Source organism: Typopeltis vanoorti, chromosome 2 (assembly GCF_054136105.1).
Source record: "Typopeltis vanoorti isolate ZY-2024b chromosome 2, IOZ_Tvanoo_1.0, whole genome shotgun sequence".
NCBI lineage: Eukaryota > Metazoa > Arthropoda > Arachnida > Uropygi > Thelyphonidae > Typopeltis > Typopeltis vanoorti.
The window spans coordinates 75058771-75081502 of record NC_143550.1 but is presented as its reverse complement, the minus strand read 5'-3'; the positions used below and the strand labels follow the sequence as shown (position 1 = coordinate 75081502).

The 22732-nt window shown below is 35.0% G+C and overlaps 1 protein-coding gene across 1 annotated transcript in view; it reads right to left on the bottom strand.

Moving 5' to 3' along the window:
- LOC150109184 (acylamino-acid-releasing enzyme-like) overlaps positions 1–22732 on the bottom strand; it is a 467476-nt gene that overhangs the window by 291573 nt on the left and 153171 nt on the right. Inside the window, exon 7 of the mRNA XM_090411884.1 lies at positions 1825–1916. Within this exon, the coding sequence (XP_090268010.1) occupies positions 1825–1916 (92 nt within the window). The remainder of the gene's footprint in view (positions 1–1824; positions 1917–22732) is intronic.

The following is a 22732-nucleotide window of genomic DNA, read 5'->3' as shown; positions in this document are numbered from 1 at the left end:
CAGGAGAGATACCAAGATTGAAGTAATGCAGAAGTCATATATATCTCATATACAAGTAGACAAAAGGTGCTTGACCTTCTTAATAAAAATCTCTGGATGAGAGAAAGATGTAGAAAGTTTTTTTTTACCTTGGGTGTAATATATGTTAAAGATACCAAGAAATTTTATACTTGGTTTTATTCCTTTTCCCAAGTAAGCAAAACAAAGTTTTGCACGTGAAATATATTCATGTCTGAGCTACTTGTATATAGAAGCTAATAACTTCATATCACTTCACATTTTTGTCTACTTGTATATGAGATATATATGACTTCTGCATTACTTCAACCTTGGTATCTCTCCTGGGTCTGGCTCCCACTGGAGAGACCTCAATAAAGGTCGAAACTGGTCTGAGTAGTGGCCCTTCCCATTATGCATTGCCTTATACATTCCTGAAAGGGGGGGGGGTGCTTTGTATTATGGGATATATACTAAGGCAAGTGATATGAAGTCATTAGCCTCTATATACAAGTAACTCAGACATGAATATATTTCATGCGTAAAACTTTGTTTTGCTTACTTGGGAAAAGGATTAAAACCAAGTATAAAATTTCTTGGTATCTTTAACATATATTACACCCAAGGTAAAAAACTTTCTACATATATATATATATATATATATATATATATATATATATCTATTCTATATATATAAACAGATAAGCCGAAATTTGAAAAGCTTTTATATCACGTGTTTTGTCTCTTCATTGTTTTGAAACGTCCAACAATGTGTTTGCCTTCATGAGACAAGCACATTGTTGTCTCATGTCTCGAGTCATCAGAATTGAAGGAGAACAGGCTTACCAGCCTGGAATTTGGGGGGGTTGGATTCTGTAGGTGCTGGGAGGTGTCAGAGTCCCCCCTAGTATATATATATATATATACACTTTTTTTAATATTTTACACAAGAGTACAAACAAATCTTGTATGTGAAATATCTTTCTAGTATCCAATAATGCAAAATATGCTACCTTTCAGATAAGTATATTGCTATGGTTCTATTTTTTATTTATTTTTATTTTTTTGATTAAGTGCAAAGTAAATTATACTAGACAAGAAATTATATTATTGTTTTTATCCTTTAACCAAGCATGGGCAAAACACCATTTACACACAAAATATCTTTATGAATAGATTACTTGCATAAGGAGGCTCTCATGTCCTATATATTCTGTTTCATAAGAGAGATAATCCTTTATGATTCATGTCCTTTGCCTTCTCTGTACTCTGGTTGTTGTTCATCCATCTTAAACTGTGCAGTTTTCCCCCTCAGATTCCTGCTTCTTTGATCTTTCAACTCAAAAGCACCTTTAAGTTCCCGGGGTTTATTCTTGCTAGTTTGCTACACAAACCATTTCACTGAATGATCACAACTGATTTGAATGTCTCTTATTATTTCTGTCATACAGATGCATCTAACCAGCAAATGTTTGCAAACGTCCAGAAACATCTGCCATTTGCTTAGTTAATTTTTTTTTCTGTGATAATACTCTGGAGAAGATTTTCATTCTCCGTTTTTTTAAACCTATCATCCCTTGCTTATTTCTTCTGGATGCCTGACAACTTCTTCCATAAATCATTCATGCTGCCCATTGATTCTTCTTGATCTCCAACTCAATTTCCTACTTCTGTTCCACAATAATTTACCTGCATTAGAGCCAAAGCATTAGCCTGTGTTTCTTGATATTTCTAAAATCAAATAATTTTTAATATGCATTCAATTTAAAAGATTCTCATTATATCTTAATCAACTGAGATCAATTGCTAATACTCATTAAAACAGACCTTCTATTATTGCAGTAAGTGAGACCTAATCTTCTTGGTGTCTCATGCCATCCAACACACACAATGCCTTTATCATCAGGTGCCCATACTGCCTATAAGTGAATTAATTTTATAAATATTTACAATTAAAAAAAACTAAATCACACAAATTTAAATATATCAAATTTCTGATTATTACTGTAATAAAAATGCTGTATGCTTATATATATATTTCCTTAGATTTTTATAAGTTTATCTAATTATATTATAGTAATTATAAGTATATTATCACTCATTATGATGTGTCATATGGTGTGGGAGATTATGACATGTCATTCTAAATGTGAAAAACAGCAGTATTCTTAGGATGATATACAGGTGAGAAGTAGTATCCTGAATGAAAATAACACACGGTTTTTTTGGGACGTGGAGAAGGAGGAGTCATGGATGTGATATACTTATAATAAGGAAATGCTATAGGTGTTAAGTCTAAGAAGAGAGAGAAACTGGTATTATCAAACATGAGGAGAGGTATAGTGATCTTTCTCAAACAAAATACAAGAATGAATTTAAGTTAAGGAATATTACATCCCATATTGTTTCATAGCCGAATATAGTAAATATATAAAGTTCGGCAAGTCCAAGCGTAAGCAAATACCTGGATAGTGTTACAGCTGTACACTTGGACTTGCCAAACTTTATATATTTATTATATTCGGCATGAAACTCTTTGAGTTTCTTATTTGGCTATGAAACAATATGGGATGTAATATCCCTTAACTTAAATAAGTTTATGTCGCCGAATTGAAGCTTTTGGCTCTTCGTATAATTAATACAAGAATGAATTTTGGTAGCACTGAGGTCAAAAAAGGTTATCCTCATTCCATGGATGTATATAATAAGATCAGTCAGTATTTAAGGCACTGATTGTGGAAAATTCTTTATCTTGGAAAACATCAGTGCTAATTTTAAAAAATTAAACGAATAATATTTTATTTACATGCAATGCTCAAGGTCATTAATATTTATTCAAAAAAAAAAAAAAAACATAGCGTATTATGAAGAGCCTCTAAAATCATCATTACTATTCACAATAATCATTATTATTGTTATTCTACAAATTTTTACTTTCATTAAACTGCATGTCAATTTCAGTGCCATCAAATGCATTATTAATTGCAGACTTTTTTAAAAAGACTTCATAGCTGTCTTGTGTTTCATAAAATATCATGAATTCTTCATTTTATATCTAGCTGGCATCTTTTTTTGCTATTCTAGTTTGAGTAGGCATGCCTCCTTATAAATCCATAAACATTATATAGTATTCCAACAAAATCAGTGATACTGTGTGCTGCTGCATTCTTCCTTTAAAAATTATCCTTTTTGAATCCACAAAAAATGTGTGTTCTCTCTGTAGTCTATTATCAAGTACTGCAAAAGTTCTTTTAGGTCAGGGCATTTTGTAATATGTGTATGAAAGCAGTGTTTATCCATGCCTAATTTCAGTAATTTTTCTACTTGCATTCTCTATTCAGGTATCATTTTTCTCAGTTGGACATGGCCCAAAATGTTATTCAGCTATCTATCTATCTGAAAATATAGATATCTGATATATATATATATATATATCAGATGATAGCATATCAGATGATATCAGATGATATATATCAGATGACCAAGATGATAGCAGGTCTGTGGAATGAACCGTATGAGAACAGGTTGAGGATTTGTGGGTTGCAAAAATTGGTTGATAGGCGGAGGAGGGGAGATATGATTGAGACATTCAAATTACTGAAGGGTTTCTATAACATTAATTCAGAAGATATTTTTGAGAACAGGGCTGGTTGTGGGAGGACTAGGGGACATCCATGGAAACTGGGCAAAAGTGTGGTTAGTAAAGGTGTTAGAGCTGGGTTCTTTACTTTTAGAGTAGTGAATGAGTGGAATGCGCTCCCTGAGTCTGTAGTGGATGCTGTGACAGTGAATGAGTTTAAGGCGAGGTATGATAGATACTGTATGAATGTCAGATAGTTGTGATGAATATGATTTGGGGCCTCCCTCGATGAGTCTAATGACTCCCTGGAGTTGCCCGTAATAATAATAGTAATATATATATATTTTATTTAACTTGTTAAAATAAACATTACACGACAGGTAACAAGGACTATTTACATATTATAAGTATATAAGTATACATATTACAGAGAAAGAAACATTTTCCTTTCGGGTGTACAATAGAGAATGCAATAAACGAATTCAAAATTTACAGTTTAGTTTCAAGTCTGAGTTATCTTTCAGATGAAGCACATCGTCGTCGTCAATCCAGAAGAGGGTACCAGTTGGATTCCACTCCTCTATGAATTTCACGACAGTTCTTGTTTCTCTGAAGTGCTCAAGTTCCAATAAAAGCCTGCTTTTTAGTTTCCGACGGAGGATGTACATGAGGGTTTGTGCAGTTTCAGTGATGGATGGGTGCTGGTCATTTCTTGTCTGTTTTAGGTAGAAGCTGTAGATGACGGCCTTAGCGCAGATGAAGAGGAAATTGCATGTTCTGTGTCTGTTTTCTTCTGTGTGGACTAAATTCCAGTAGTCTTCTTGGCTGTGTGCGTAGATACAGGTGCTAGAGGCAGTATTCAGGGCATAGGTGATTATCACTTTGTTTGAGGGACAGGTCAGATATGTGTGTTCCAAGGTACCTGAAATGTCACAGAATAGACACAGATCCGTTTCTCTTAGCTGAAATTTGTGGAGCTTAGAGGGAGTTGGCAAGATGTTATGCCATAGTCTCCACTGTAGTCAGAATCTGGTTTGGCACATTTTGATTTATATGGCAGATCCCACTGAATACTGAGTGGCATATGCAGCCTTATAGATGAGTGTATTAAGGATGAATATAAGAAGGGCAAGGATGGGGACACTGACATGAGGAAGTGGTATATTTTCTTGTAGTTGAAGGGAAGAATTGGAAATGAGGCTTTAGATTGTACAAGATGAAATATCAGCCCCGGAGCAGTTTCTAGAAGGAATACGGATTTCCTGAGGTGTAGCGATATCTGGATAGGCTTTTATAATGGAGGCTTGCAGCTGTTGATATTGCTTTTCAGTTTTTGGATTCTTCATTGGTAGGCTTGTGAATGCTTTCCACTTTAGGGTGTGGGTTAGGAGGTCTCCTATGACTCTTATTCCTGCCCAGTTCCATGTAGGGAAAAGAAAAGGCTGGCCAGTTGTGAGACTTGTGATGTTTCTGTTCGAAAATAGTGGTTCTGTAAGTACAGCTGACTCTGTTGATCCTGTGAGTGTGTGATGAAGTCCTGTGTTTTTCCATCCCTGTAGAGCATCTTTGTAAAAATGAGGTAGTTTAGGAGGAGATGGTGCAGGACTGGCCATTCGGAGGATTGTGGAAAGTGTAAGTCCTCTGGTGGATGATTTTGTGATGTAATCGAAGGTGGTTACATAAGTGTGATTGCATTGAAGTGTCTTTAGGAGAAGGATTACCCTGAAGGACCTAATCTTGTTTTCAAGGGAAATCAGGCCTTGACCTCCCTTGCTGAGTGGCTTGCAGAGTTGAGGGTATGTTGTCCAGTGAGTTTTGTTCCAGAGGAAACGTTTGATTTCTTTTTGAATGTGGTAGAGAAATTCTTCAGGAGGTGCGAGTACTTTGAGGGTATGCCATACGACACTCGCAGCCATCTGGTTAACTATTAGTACTCTTCCTCTAAGTGAAGATATGGAACGAACACTATTCCATTTACCTAGCACCTGTTTAAAATGGTTGTGCAGCTGTGTCCAGTTCAGTGTTATATATTTTGGTGTTGCCAAGGTGCACACCTAAGTATCTTTGTCCTTCGCTTGATCAGGTACATTCGATCAGAGAATCATTTCTAGACTTCCATCTGCCTGACCACAAGCCCATGGTTTTTGCAGAATTTAATTTGGCCCCTGAGGCTTGTGCATATAGTCTGCGTGCTTCCTCGGTTACTGTCATTTCTTCTTCATTTCGGACTATTACAGTGACGTCATCGGCATATGCTGATAGGGTAATTTTTTGATGTGGCTCTATTATTCTGGTTTGTTTGGAGATGATGGTGTCGTGTATCACACACTCACAGGATCAACAGAGTCAGCTGTACTTACAGAACCACTATTTTCGAACAGAAACATCACAAGTCTCACAACTGGCCAGCCTTTTCTTTTCCCTAGAAAGAAGGGTTCTATGGCCAGTGTGTATAATTGACCGGAGAGGGGAACATCCTTGCTTGATCCCTCGAGAGTATGACAAAGTGCGAGTGAGCCTGTTGTTGATTTTTAAACAGAAGTTGCATCTCTGTAAAGCAATTGCACTGTTTCAATGATGAGAGGACCATAGCCAGATGCCTTTAGAACTTCATAAAGGTACTCGTGCTCTACCCTGTCGAAAGCCTTCTCCTGAGCAAGGCTGACAAGTGCTAGGTTTTCATGTTGGCTGTTTGCAATGTGGATGAGATCTCTTATTAAATGGAGGTTATCATGTATTGATCTTCCTGGGACGTATGTCTGATGTTGGCCAATAACTTCAGACAGTGTTGGCTTTATTCGGTTTGCTATAACTTTGGAAATTATTTTGCAGTCGGTATTAATTAGGGAAATTGGATGCCAGTTTCGAATATCCATGTGGTCTCCCTTCTTTGGTATCAATTGTGCTACTGAGGTCGTGACGGATTGTGGGAGGCCATTGATGTAGGCTTCTTGCAGTGTTTTGAGGAGAAGTGGTCCGATCTGATTCCAGAAGACTTGGAAAAACTCTGACGTGAGACCATCAAGGCCAGGAGATTTGTTCTTTGGCAACGGTTTTCAGTTCATCTAGCGTGATTTTCTTTTCTGAGTGGTTCCGATCTGTTGCAGAGATTTTTTTTGTTTCTTTCAGTATTTCGTGAATGATATGATGGGATGTTCCTGCAGTGCTGTATGCATTCTTGTAATATTGTAGGATTTCAGAGGTGATTTTACTTGGATCTTCTGTGATGCTGTCATCTTGAAGTCTGATAGCAGAGATGGAATTTGCTGCCTGGCATTTTTTTTCCAAAGAGAAAAAATATTTTGTGGGGGCATCTGAAAGATTTATTTGTGTATGTCGCGATCTAAGTAGAGCACCTTTTGCTGATAATTCTGCCTGTCTTTGCATGGCTTGGAAGGCAGAATGATGTTCAGGGCTTTCTTCTGGGAGATACTTAAGCTGTTCTTCAAGTTGTCAGATTCTAATGTTCCTCTGTTGATTTTTCTGGTGACTGTAGATCTGCCTAAAGGATTTTATTCGTGATTTTAAGTGGGGTCACCATATTTTCATTGGTTCTGTATCCACTTTCGAGTGAGTGAGGTTGGTTATTAAAGCCTGAGTGTTTATTATATAAACTGGATCTTTCAGGAGAGTATTGTTGAAGATCCAATAGGCACTTCCTGATTTGGATGCTTCCAAAGATAATGAAAGTTGCAGCTTGACGAAGCAATGATCCGAAATGTAGGAAGGTATGTGTGAGATGTTTCTAACTAGAGGCAAGGTGTGTTTGAAAATGTAGTATCTGTCGAGTCGTGCTTGGTAGAGTGGCCTATTTGTCGCTGTGATTGCTGACCTCCATGTGTAGGATTTCTTATCAGGATGTTGATGCCGAAAGACGTCGATGAGTTCATTATCGTTTACCAGTGTTTGAAGTTTGTTTATTAATTGGCTACGATGTTCAGCACACTGAAGTCTGTCTTTTTCTTGGTCAAGAGTGCAATTAAAGTCTCCCGCTATTATGACATGTTCTTGGTCTATACCAGAAAGATGGTTTTGAAAGAAATCCAGGATTTGTGATGCCAGAGCATCCTGCTGTGGTATATAGATGTTGAACACATGCAGGGTATGGTTGGGTGCTATTATGAGAGCATACAAGGCATATCCTGGTATATCAGCAATCACTTTTAGTTTATAGGGAGATCTATGATGTACACCTAAGCTAACTCCTGCTCCATGATGTTGGTGAGTTGCAGAGTGCTGTAAGTCATAAGGCCACTCTGCCCATCTTCTGGATAAATTGGATAAGTAGTTGATGTTTGTTTCTTGCAGAAGTATTAGGTCTATATGATAATTTTGTACCTGGTCAAGGACTATTCTGTTGCGTAGAGCAAAGGCACATCCTCTTGCATTGAGAGAGAAAAGGCTTATAGACATTATGATTTATGAAAGTTTGATTGTAAGTTTAATCTAGTATTGGTCCTGGTATACTGTGTTTGTAGCCCATTAATTAGGTAGTAGATTCGCTTACTCCTGTTAACCTCTGCTCTGCTCTTTTTACATTTCAGTTTCGAGTGCAAGTCCTGAAGTTGAGATATTAGTTCCGGGATTCTTGTGGTGTATTTAAGGGCTATAGTTAGTTTGTGAAGAGAACCTTTCACTTTCTGTATGAAGGATGACAGCTGCTTCATGGTTAGGGGACCCTCAGTGTGGGGAAGTTCGCCCTCAGCTTCCTCTTATTCTAGGTTGTCATGTGGAAATACAGTTTTCCTCATCGGCTGGGAACTCTGTTTCTCCTTGGCTGGATGCAGGTGGTGAAAGGCCATTTCGAGTAGTTTCTTCTATAGGGTGAGGTTTTGAATTAATGGGAGGCTGAGTTGGTGATTCTGGTTGCTGGGTCTGGCGATTGCTTTTAATTAGTTCGTCCTTGTCATCTCTGTTGGGAGGATCCATGTTTTCGTGTTGTGAGACTTCGTTATCAGAGCCTTGGATCTTATTACTTGGCAGGCGTTCAAGAGCGACATGAGCGTTGTTTTTTTCAGTTCGGGATTTTCTTTCCTCTGAAGTTTGTGATGAGGAGAGAATTTTTGGTTTACTTTTTCCTATGCTTTGATTTTCTTCATGTACGATGTTATTCTGTTCAACTGGTTTGCTATTCTGGGCTGGGATGTTTGTTGATGAACTGTTGGTAATATACGGACATTGTTTCCTAATGTGACCATCTTCATGACAGAAGAAGCACTGTGATGAGGAAGATAAGTAGAAAGTATAGGTTATTCCATTTATGTCAGTGTTGATTAATTTTGGGAGGTCGTGTAGTGCGTCGTTGTTTGGAAAGTGCATTAATGCCTGCCTTCAAAAACTTTTGACATGGGCAAATTTGGGCTTCTTCGTGGCTGCTGACAATGTGCGTATTTTTCCTGTGACAGAACCGTATCTTGATAACATGGATCTGATGAGTTGATGAGGAATTTCAGGGGGAACATTTGATACTGTTACTTTTGTCGGGGCCAGTGCTATTGAGGCTGCTTCGAAGTGATAATCACCGATATCGATGCCTTTTTGCAGTACCGTTTGTGCCCATGAGATATGACTAAAATATACCTGCACAGTTCCAGCTACGTGGGAAGCGTCAGTAATATTTTTTGCAGGTACAATTTTGGCGATCACTATCAGATACTCTTCTAATGGGATGTTTTCTTTGGTAGGCGAAAATAACAATTCCATTTTCTTGGGAAATGACGTTGGTAACAGTGGTAGTTATTTTTGCATTAATCGGTTTACTGCTAGCTGATGTGGCATTCATGTGTGAGATCAGTGTTTTGGGAGATGATAGGTATTTCCATTAGATACAACAGTAGCGTAAGATTTTGAATTGACTGACCTGTTTTCCATGTACATAGCTCCGGTGAACTTTGCTCTTCCTTCCGGGTCCGAAATCATAGGGGGTCTTTGAATTGCTAAATCTTTGGTAGTACATGAATGTGCAGTTGCCATAGCAAGTAATCCTTTGCCGGCTATAGCCTCATATCTATTATCTATATACTGATATATATAGATAATAGATATCAGTTATATATCAGAGCTATATATCTGATATATGCTCTTCTGCACAGTTTATCACATTTAATTTAAAACCGACATCACATGAAATCCTTTTCTGTTTATTATATTTCTGTTAAGAGAAGAAAATTTATTTTTGATGAAACGATTATTACTGTGTGTTACTGAATATTCTACTATTATCCTTCCAACAAAATGAAAATCTCAAGTGCTTTTGAAGTTCACACTGATGCAACTTCAGACCATAAAATATCAGAGAATTATGAGATTCCTGCAAATGCAAGATTCTATATTATTTTCCAAAAAAAAACAAAGTGCATCTTATAGTCTTGAAAATACCAAGAATATATCAAAATCACCAGGAATACTTTTCGTTTAATCTGACACCTAAATATCTGGGAATAACTCTTGATAGAACTCTAACATATAAGCAGCATATGATTAATATCACTGCTAAAGTTTGCACCAGAAATAACATAGTTCAGAAGCCTTGTGGTACTATATGGGGCTCAAGTGCCACAACTCTGCGGTGCACTCTATCACATAATGCATTTTAATTTCAAATAATTCATAAACAGTTGATAGTGTTGTAAAGTTTTGGTATAATGCAAGACCAAAAAAATGATTTCCAGATGCCATGCAAAATGAGAACTCTGGTTTCTGCTCAGGCTGCCAAGCAAGCAAACAACCTTGAAAAGAGAAGCTCTTAAAATAGTTTAATGTAACTATTATTTTTCAGGAAATAATAACATACACAAAATAATAATTATAGTGACTTTAGTTAAATGTAAAAAAAAAAAAAAAAAAAGTTAAAAATACAAAAAATATATAAAATTGAGAAAACTAGAAACAAATGATTAGCCCACCCACAATACAAAGTATGCTATAGGTTTGCAAATAACCTTTCATGGGTGGGAGCAACAAAAAAAAATTAATAAAAAAATAATAATAATAATACTTTCCTATATTTCAGAAACATCACACTGCCATCATCAGGAATCCCAAAACAATGATCTGTGCATGCTGAAGAAAGGCAACCAAAGTTGGGCTGAGAGTCCTAAAATGGCACCCACTAGGGCTAAATTGGATGATCTTGGCCATTAGGTGAAGATATGAGGATGATGTGTGCTTCCCAAATTTGGGGAGAAAAGTTTCTATAGAAACCTAGAGAATCCACAATAGGTCTGTGGATTCTATAGGCAGTCTCACGTATAAAATATCAAGATTCCTCTAACCTTCTCTGTCTGCTCACTGGCCACTCAAATTCTTTGACAAAAAATTCCATAAGAATAAAGGACATTAAACTAGCAGTTATAGACATGTTAGTAAGCTTTGACATTGTCTCTCTCTTCACTAATATCTCTCACAAAGAAACAATAGAATTAATCCAAAAATTTCTACCAGACATAGTGGAATTATTCAAATTTGCAATCACATCAAGTTACTTCACATATAAAGATGAAACATATAAACAACAGAAAGGAACAGCAATGGACTCACCCTTATCACATAACTTAGCCAACTTTTTTCTTGAACGCCTAGAAGACAGAATTTTCACTCTTGATCCAAAACCAACAATGTGGCTAAGGTACATTGATGATGTCTTTGCAGTTTGGAGTCACACAAAACCCAAACTCTACTCATTTCTACAAAAAAATCAACACCCTGCATCCTCATATCAAGTTCACACTAGAAAAGGAATCATCAACAGGTATATTGTTTTCTTGATGTTCACATCCATTGCAAACAAAATGGATCCATTTCCACTTCTGTCTACCAAGAACCAACTTTTTCAGATTGTTATATCCATATTGCATCAGCTCACCATCCATCTCAAAAATATGAGCACACAGGATTTGTTCTTCTGAAGAATCCTTAAAACAAGGATAGGAAATTATCAAAGAAACAGTCTTACAAAATGGATATAATCCAATAACAACCCAAAAAATAATTAACCACTCTCCTACAAATCAACCCAGACAAAAAAAAAAAAAAAAGAAACCCACAGGATTCTCATTCCATATATTAATTAGCATCTCTGAACATGTGGCAAAATTATGAGAAAATATCAAATTACTGCAACCTACAAACCCATCAACCAAATTCACAACTTGCTGCCATCTCCAAAAGACAAACTCTCACCAATGATGCCACCTGGCATATACCAAGTAACATGTTTGTGTAACTTGTTTTACTATGGACAAACAGAAAGATCTATAAATAAACATATCTCTGAACATCAAGACCACATCCACCTTATGACATCACAAATCTGGCTTTGCACAACATGGAATCGAAAATGCTAACCACAGGATCCAACAGCAAAAAGTCAAGCTATTACATAGATACTACAATGATTTACTAGTCAGTTTTGACATCTCCGCCCTCTTTACAAATGTCCCAATCAATGACCCAATCCTTCTTATACAGAACAAATTCCCTCCAGATATCACGGCACTCTATGCGCATATATTACGTTCTGGTTATTTTGTTTGGCAAAACGCTTTCTACCTACAAAAAGAAGGCACAGCCATGGGATCGCCATTATCCCCCCCCCCCTACTGCTAACTTTTATATGGAACATTTTGAGCAACATGTTCTAGATTCCTCTCCTATAAAATCCAAAGTCTGGCTTAGATACATTGACGATGTTTTCGCAATCTAGTCCCATGGCCGCTAGACACTTTCCTTAGCCACCTAAACAAACAACACAAACGCATACAGTTCACAATTGATACTAGATACACCTGTCACACGTCTTCCTTCTGGTAGTCTTTCCTTCACTGTGTACTAGAAACTGACACATACAGGTCAATATATATACACATAAACTTCTACCACCACCGAACACAAAAACTAGGTGTCATTAATACTCTAAAAAACAGGGCTTTGAAGAGCTGCTCCAGTGAACAAGCTCTGAAAGATGAATTTAAAGTTAGCAATACTTTCCTAAAAAATGGTTACAGCCAAAACACTATTGACAAAATTCTCTACAAGACCCCAATAAAAAACAAAGATAAACCAGACTACAATAAAACTATAACCATTCCTTACATTAAAGGGACATCAGATAAAATAAACAGAATACTACAAAAATACAACCTCAAGGCCACCTTTAAATCTCCTGCAAAATTAAAAAGCTTACTCAACTCATCCAAACTCCCTCCGCTGGCCCACCCTGGAGTATACCATCTTTATTGCACCTGTAATATATCATACATAGGAGAAAGGACGCACAATTCTGATCAGACAAAAGGAACATAAACGACACATTAAATATAATAACTATGGTGAAGCTGGCCTTTCCAATCATGTCCTGAACACTTTACATAGAATTGACTGGAAAAGCACCAGTTGTTTACATCACACCAAAACGTGGTATGAACGCAAATTTAAGGAAGCCTGTGAGATTCTTATCAACGACCCCAATCTGAACAATAATGATGTTTTAAAAATCCCAAGCATATGGAAGGTGTTAAATTGTGAATGAAGATATTTTATGTATTTAATACTTCATTCACATTTAACATAATCCACCATGTCATAAGCAAGACTTGTAAATATTATTTGTTGTTGGTCTCTTGCTTGTAATATATTATTCATAAAAATGCTTTGAGTTTTGTTTGTTATTAATTAATTATTTAATCTTAGAATATGTAATAGTAATGAAAAGTCTCTATATAAATATGTCATTCATTTTATATAGTTTATTCTGTAAAATTTATTATAAGAAACTGTGTATATGTAAATTTAAATGTATATCATATGAATTGTGATATATCTTTTTTTTTTTCTGTAAATAAGAGTGATTTTATGTAATTCTTCTGATCGGATTTGATTGGCTGCTGAAGGAGAAATGGAGTTTATTTTAGTTAGCTCGTGCTGAGAACATGAGCTACTGTGTATAAGGAGAGAAGCCAAATGATATAAGCAGAACTAGTTAAAACCAGATTTTGGCAGGAAGAAAGAATGTAGTTGATTGGAAAACGAAAGTAAGTAGGGGAGAAGCCTTAGAAACAGCATAGAGAGCGGTAGCGTGTGACAGAAGGGGAGTTGATATATGCCATAAAATCGACTAGGAAAGGACCAGGAATTAATAGGCATTTCGAATTATTTCTATGGGAGTTCTGATACTACAATATTTTCCAAATGTTTAGTGGAAGAATAGTGCAGAACCGAAGTTAATACATAGAAGAAAATAAGGAATTAGTAGATAACTGAAACCAAGTGCATCAAGACTTGTATATTTCTGTATCTATAATTCAATTATTTAGTGGAAGATTTCTTTAGAATTGTGTTGCCATAAAGTAAAAGTCAACAAGAATTACATATGTGCCTATGCGAATTCGATGTGTAGAAGCAGTAACCCAGTAAGAGTTGTCCTTTCTGTAACCTGTGAAGCTATAACAGTTAACTCCGTTGGATATATTCTGACCTTAGCTGTGGTGTTATGTCGATTAATGGTCGAATGTTAGATATACTAAAGTACTTTCCCCTTGAAATAATAAGTGTCATGTTGTTCTATTAAATATTAGCTGACTGAGAAAGAATAAAGTGTAGCCTGTCATAAGATTAATTATTGTAACATTTGGAAGGTTGAACTTTTAAGAACTATTTTCAACTTGATTGACTGACCATAAAGAACAGTAAAATGAATGTTTGATAATTTATGCTTTGTAATTATTCTGAATACTTTAAACTGAGCTAATATATTTGTGATATGATTCATCCAATTGGACAGAGAGAACTATGTCAAAGAAGTACTAATGCTTTATGAATTAACAATTGTTAACATTAGTCAGGATCCTCAAACCTAATTGAGAAGTTATTAATGTCTGAATGTGAATTCTTATAATATTTTAATTGGATAACCTTTTGCAGACAGTCATACTTAAAATGTATATATTGTACTTTTCCACATTAAATGTTTTCTTTTGTTGAGTTAAACTTGGTGTTTGCCTGATTTTCTTTCATTGCAAAGCTCATAAAATTAATCGAACCATTGCGGAAGCCTTAAATACTAGTAATAACCTCGGCCTGAAGATAAAGTGATAATATAAGTATAGTTGATGATTGATTCCTCTATATTATTTAGACTAATCTGAATATAGGGTGGTGCAGTATAATATAAATTTCTTTATATTCAGATGAGCATCAATCAACAACTAACCAAGTATAATGGAAATTAAAGAGGTAAAGATAAGAATAACAAACCAACATAAAATTGAACAGTTAACTAGGTAGGACGTCACATATTTTCTATCTTTCTCTCTAAGAGTTAACTATAAACAGGACTGTAATCCAGAATCCTAAATCTAAAATAACAATTGTAATGTTAAAAATAAGACATCACTGTTACTGAAAGAAGACTATCTATAAGAAAGAATGTTTTTCTCATGTTACCTTAAATATAATTTAGCTTGATGTAGTTTCTAAATAATTAATTAATTTGTACTTTTTTTATTTATTTATTTTTATTTTATTTTTTTATTAGAGGTCATGCCAGTAGAATAACCAGTGATCAAATCATTGTTTCTCTAGCTTACTGTGTGTAATATAACTCAGCTTGTCCTTGTATATACTCTAAATGATGATCTTAATATCGAAAGTTCAGGAAATTAAAAGAGTTATTTATAACACATGGTTATAAAAGTCCATAATTCCTACTTCATAAACCTAATCTTAATCAAAATGACTGTCTCACTATTCCAAAAGTTTGGGACATCGTTATCCTCAATTATATTCAATAATTTATTTGCTATATTTTAATTAAATTAAGTAATTTTAATTTCAGCCCAGTAGTTTTAAATCCATGAACATGCGATTATATGTAGAGGGATTCCAATTTAAGCATGCACACTACTGTTTTTTGAATTCAATTCGTATTGTTGTTTGTTAGTTGTACCGACATCTTATGATACATAAGATGAAATATTTACATAATAAAAAAGTTATTTACTGGGGCATACATGTTATTCTTCAGCTTACCATATTGATGGGCCCCTGCATGTGATGGAATTTCCATGGATAATGGTAATTCTGGTAGAAAAGCTTATATGTTGACTAGTCATAACTATTGTTTTTCAGGAAATAACAACATATAATAAATATTAATTATAATAACTTAATTAATACTTTCCTATATTTTGGCAACACTTCTTGAAGTGTTGCTGAAAAGAAGTGTTCCACAATTACAGCCACTCTGAACTTGCTGCCCATGCTTTGAGCACCCACCACAGGATACACTGGACTCTACTATGGCCACTCTACTGCACTGCAGCAAATACAAATATGAGAGGCTATTCCTCGAATCTAACTTGGCACCAGAGAAACTTTCCAAACCTCAACAAATTTGGGTACATGAAGCTGCCCCAAATTTAGGAAGCACCATCCTCAGATCTTCAGCCCAATGGCCAAAACCACTCAATTCAGCCCACTAGAGAGTGCCATTTAGGATTCTAGACCTGACTTTGATTGCCTTTCTTCAGCCTCATTTGTGCAGTGTGAGTGCTTGTGTGCACATATCATTGTTTTGATCCCTGATGATGGGAATGCAAGATTGCCAAAATATAGGAAAATATTAAAGTTGTTATAATTAATATTTATCATAGTATATGTTGTTATTTTATTTCCTGAAAAATGAAAAAAACCTTTCTACCAGTTTAATGTATTACAGACAAAAAATGATCTTAGCAGGAATACATCAATAATCATGAAACTACATACTATCACATGAAACCAAAATTACTATTCTTGAGTCAGACTAATTGCATCTTCACATCATCATCCTTCACAAAACATAGGTACAAGGTTAAAAGCCTTATACACTAACCATGCACAATTTGTTCTTCTGAATCTTTTCTTGATCACAGCTATACAGTAAGAGAAAACATTATTTCAGTTCAGAACTATTGTTCCTATGCTACTGTCCTAATCTTAATTGTACAGACTGCATGCCTTATAATCTTTTTGAATTTATTCCCATTGAAGATTCCCCTAACTGTTTCCAGACTTTGCATCATTCCTAAAATTAAACACAATATACTAATGCTTCATGAAGAGGACATTTTTCAATGCATAAACATTGCATCACATTCGCGTTAATAGCCCGTGTGTGTGTGTGTGTGTGTGGTCAAAATACATACACGTTGAGCCCTTTGAAAAGATGTGCAGATGGTGTAGCAGGTCAAATTCTTAGTGTTCTAGCAGTTTTAAACCACTCAGAATGTGAGGCAGGGTCTGCTCTGAGACAATAGCACCTAGAGGCTGTGAGTGGCTATTGTGTCAACCAATCCAAATGAACATTGCCATTTGTTGCGAGTTGCTGTTTTTGTTTTTTGAGTTTCATCTGTTCTACATGCATGAAGTGTGAACTGATGTGGTAGGCAAGTTTTTATATAAAATATAGACAATTTTTTTAATATATAATTTTCAATGAATTTATAACTTTTTTGCCCACATTTACAATGGAAAACAGTATTATAGTCAAAGGAGGTAAGTCTCGTCCTATTCTTCCAAATTTTACACATTTGAGTAATTCAAATATACCAACCAAATATAGCATTCTCCTTCATTATTTTCTAATATACAGTATATTAACAAACACACTGTTTCTCCACTCTGTGCAGATTTGATTACAATTAATTGATAAATTAAAGTATTCAAAGTTATCCTACAATTTATCGCATTAGACCAATTAAGATGAGCAATTATGTGCTATACACTCTTAAAACTTTCACACATCGATAAAATGCAATCATACAGTCAAAGTGATGTGAATTTTGTGGTGCGGGATGCATAAGCCACAACAACACCCAACTGAAATGGTCACGTGATGCCACTGATACCTACGTCTCTGAACTCAAATAATGTTTCCTTTTACTGTACAGCTGTGATCGAAACACAAATTTATACACATGCTGTATAAAATTGCTGAATAAAAGAACTGGTAACAAGATTTAAATTCTGTATCAGAATTTAAACCTTGTTACCAGTGTTGAATCTTGAATGGAAAATTTTATTTTTTAATTTGGTTTATTCAGGATTCAACAAGAATTGGAAAACAATTAAGAGATACTTGAGCTTTAGTATAGAAACTGATTGTGAAAGGAGTATATAGAATGAATAATTTATATAATGATACAAAGCGTGAATCAAAAATGACAATTATTTTGTGTGAAGAATTATGTTTTAGTTAATTGTAATGGCCATAATATGTTCTATGTGAAACGTATGTAATCTAAAGTTCAAGGTGCTTGGGTGAGCGTTACACTTGCGGTAGTGTAAATTATCAGAAAGCAACTCACGCTCGAATTCGCAGAAGACGTTGACCTAAGGAAACGCGGTGACCCAAATGGACTAGCGGGAAAAGAAGGTGAGTGTCGGGTAAAGATCCGTAAGAGATTTGCAGTAAGCATCGTCAACATTATATCTGTTCCCAGGATATAGTACTTAATTTATGTTTTAGCACACTGTAGTTTATTCTAGAATACTGGATGGTGATGTCTTTTGTGTCTGTAGATGCTGAAAGTAGATGGATTCTTACAGCTATTGGAAAGTGATCTGTGATTGGCTGTTTTAACACTGCTGTCTTGATTTTTGTCAGACTTTGTGTTCTTACAAACACATGATCCAAACACGAAGCATAACCATTGAAATCCCTCGTCGGAATATTTACATGTTGCTCAAAGCCATACATGGCAATTAAATCCATGAAATAGAGAGAATAACAGCTGCTGCTTAGCAGATCAATATTTATGTCACCAATTACGATAATATTATCATAATCAATGTGATGTAGTACAATATCCAGTTCTTGTGTAAAGTCATAAAGCATAAAAGAGTGAGATCTATAAATAGTCATTATGTAGTAATTGTAGTTCTCTAAGTAAATGTTAACTTTCTTGGCTGTTTCCATTTTTGTACTGTTGATATGTTTAATAGTTAATGGCTTTGAGAAAAGAGCATTAACCCCCCCCCCAGATCTGTTATAATTAATCCTACAGTGATAATATTTTTAAACCCTTCTAAATAGTATAGGCTAGCTTCATGCTCCTTTATCCATATTTCTGTTAGTATTAAAATATCTATATTATAATCTAGGTCATTTAATATTAGTTTTAGATGTCCATTTTATCTGTTATATTCCTAATGTTTAAATGCAATCTTTTTAGATCAGGCTCATTATTGAAAAATAAAAAATCTTCCTAATTCTGTTGTATTATTGCAAATTATACAATTATCAAAAGTAGTCATACATATATCTCACTATCCACAGTGGAGTAATCAGGGATTCTTTCGTTATTTTGAAAGTTTTTGAAAGTCTTCTTCCCACTTTATTCTCCATATATGAGAAGTGTCATCTTTTCTCATGAAGAGTTTACCGACCTTGATCCAGAGATACTTAGAGTGTTTATCTCATTTAGATATTTTTTTACTGCATAAAGTAGATGCTTCATGTTTGCAGTCAAATGTTCTTTCAGGTATATCTTGCCATCTTTAAAATTACTACTTATATCTCTAGTACTTATTTTGGATTTTATGTTCTTGTGTCCTAGCATCTATCCCTCGTCTCCTTAGACTTGAATTTTAGAATAATATGTTTTGGTTTGTTTTTTTGTGCATTATGGAATCTGTGAGCTGCTTCAATGTCCTTCTCATTAAAATCCACTTGAATTTTTTGTGAAATCTTTTTGATTATTTCATACACGCTTTCATGGGGCTCTTGAGGAACACCTACTATTTCCAAATTTCTGTTTATCGCTTGTTGAGTGAGATCATCAACAGTTTGATTAATTAAAGATCACACCATAAATGTAAATTGGAATTTTCCAGTTCTGTATTTTTAGATTTAAGTTCTTTGATTTCCTCTGTTAGAACAATTATTGTGTATAGAAACTTGTCTATTTTAGCAGATGTATATTCTGCAAAACATTTTAGTTCACTTACCTCCTTCTTTAAGTCACATATCACACTCTTTAAATTAGCAATGGACATAGCTGCACTGGTTGTTGTCATTGTCGAGTTCATTGAAGAGCTTCTAGATATGACCGTGAAACTATAGAACTGCTTTGGCAATCTGTTGAACTTTGATGGAGTAGAGCTTTTCTCTAGGGTTATTGTCAATTTTCTGTAGAGCAGCAGCAATTGCTGGACAAGAATATATATGGACAGGTGTTAGTTCAACTCCTGGATGGTTCTTGCATGCAATTAATGAGCTGCGCTGGTGTCAGGGATGAGTGACTCATTTGCCTGCATACTGCTTTGGGACAAAGGACTTGACCACTGTGAGCTTGGTTGCTCCCTAAATTTGCATGGAATACATTTCCAGCTCTGCTTTCTGTCTTTTAATAATTTTTTGCACTGACTTTCACTCAGTCCTGCACAGTAAAAAATGATAATTGTTGTTACAGTTAAAGTTTACGCACTTTATAATAGTCTTGTTATCAACAGCTATTTCCTCACATACTTTGCAGCATATCGGCATTTCTTAAGATTAGCAGTAAGTTAATCCTCCAGCTCTTTGTTCTAATTACTCACCTTCTACATAGGTCAGAAGATTATGACAGTTGTTGGTAGGCCTCGGGTTTGGAGATATTTTTCATATACTGTTAGGATACTATAAGGGGCACACAATTATCAGTTATATCACCTTGTAGGGTAGTTGATAAGGTACATGACACAACTAGAATTTACTTACTAATTCACAATTAACCACCTTAAAGAATGTTTAAATTGGGAGACTATGTCATAACTGCTTACTGATATTGCATCATCTAGCAGAAAAATATGGAACATATAGTCTGATAAATAAAAACTTAGCATCATCTTATTCCTGGGCAGGTTGTAAGGTTTGTGAATATTCACAAAATTGGCATACCACTTTACCCAGCAGTGGATGATTTGAGTTTTCTTACTTATTTCCACTGAACTACAGAAGAAGCCAAACTTCAGAAGATCACATTGGTTACATTGACTCCTTCATTAAATTTTTTTTTTTTAACTATATGAGAAAAATTTTAATAGGAAAATGCACAAAAATACAAGCTCAACTATTGCAGTAAAAGGAAAGAAACCATTTCTCATGTAGAAGTTTGTTTCCACCCAATCAAATACAATGTAAGCATTGTTTTGGCTCTTCCTGCTTTAAAAGGAATGGTAAAATTTTCAATCAACAAAATGGGCTCGATATAGGTTTTCGATTATGACCTCCCACTTTGAAATTGAACCTGGAGAATCTAAAGCAGCTTTATCAGAATTTTCTGAAACTACCCATGTAGTGGCATTATATATACAAATAATATTATATCTATAAGGTGTCAAAAGTTCCAGCATTATCACATTACTAAAAACTAGAGCTATTAGTATTTTAAAATATAATAATGATAAAAAACCTAAAACCAGCTTGATCCTCTCTAAAGTCAATTCACTCTCAACAATTATCAAAAAAAAAATTGTCTCTAAATTATTTATACACAGAAAATAGAGTTTCCATCCAATACAATATAAATGGCTTGTGCAACAGAGTGATGCATTTTGAAGACATACCTAATTGTTGTAAAGAAACAGTTTCTATACAATACAAAAACATCAGAGTTCTCTTATGAACCAATTCAGAAATCTCACAGATTCTTTTTTGCAACTCCCATAGATAGGATACTATTACAGAGGTCTATGAATTTATTGTTGCTGTTATGAAAAGACTTCCTACAATACTTCTTGGAGGGATTAGTGAAATGGATTGTTCCCTGGTTTTAATGGCATATTTCAAACAAGACTTCTTGCCTTGTCCTTTCAAGGATTTAGCTATAGTTTTTTTTTTATTTTATATTTTATTTTTTTCAGTATCATAGGTGAGTTAGGGTTAGATAATGCAGTTCTCCTATTCGACAGAGACCAAGCACAGTTTTCCAAGCCACTTTAGCCCACCAATAAACAAGGAGGTAGCCACTGGCACAGAGCATGCTGGTTGAAGAGAAGCTATACTATCGAATCAGTCAACTATTCTATGCTTACACAAGCAGCTTTAATAGAAACCAGGGAAATCCATTATTTGGTCTTCCAGCACACTATACCTTTGCTATGCCATCACCCTCCTACAAACTATTCAGAATAAATGACAAATGCAATAGATGCATCAGCATATAAAAGCTCCTCTCGTTATAAATTGTTACTTGGTTCAAAAACATATAGTTGTTATTCTTTTAAATGAGTTGTAGCTATTTTTAAAATTTATGGTTTTTAATTTCGTTTTTGTTATATTAATTCTACACATGATGGAAGCAAAGCCTATAGCAGATAAACACTGTGAACAGGCTGGAATAATGAGCAAAGTAAACTGTCGATATTCTTTTTGAAGAACTGGAGTTTGGAGTCTTTGAGGGGTACCTCGTACTCCTTGTAGATTTAGCAGAAATGGGGGGGGGGGGGGGGCATGATGGATGCCAGTTCAGCTGAACAGTGCCCAGGAAAACATCTGTAGAATACACAATATGCAAACTAACCATCTCTCTATCTATTGACTGACAACCCCTTCTCTCTCACAGTCAACCAAAGAGCTCTCTTCTGAACAGCATCAAGAATTTTTTTTTAATGGTTTTAGGGACACTAATCCAAATGCAAGAGTATTCTGAGGTTGAGAAGATTTGAGATATGCACAAGTAAGTAGCTGGACAGATGAAAAGTAATGTCCTGAATGAAAAGAGATGTCAAGTTTTTTGCTACAGAAATGATGTGATCGTGAAATGCTAGGAGTAAGAATCAGTCTCAGAAGAAAGAGAGAGAGATCTGAGCTGTTAAAATGAGTATTATCAAAGGCAAGAGGAGAAAGTTTAAGGTTCTACCCCCCCCCCCCCAATAAAAAGACAAAACTGTTTTGAAAGCACAAAAAGAGCAAGATTAATCATATGAGTGGAGAGTGCTATCAAAGTAACATACATTTTATACACACTCACACCAAACTAGAAAATGCAAAAATAAATGTATAAACCAATAAGCTTTTTACTGACACTAATCACCAGTGTTTAGTGTTTTAGTAATCAACCTGTGTTTACTTGTCACCTGTAAATAATTGCACATGCATGCAATTATTTTTTTAAATCTCACAAGACTAAATTT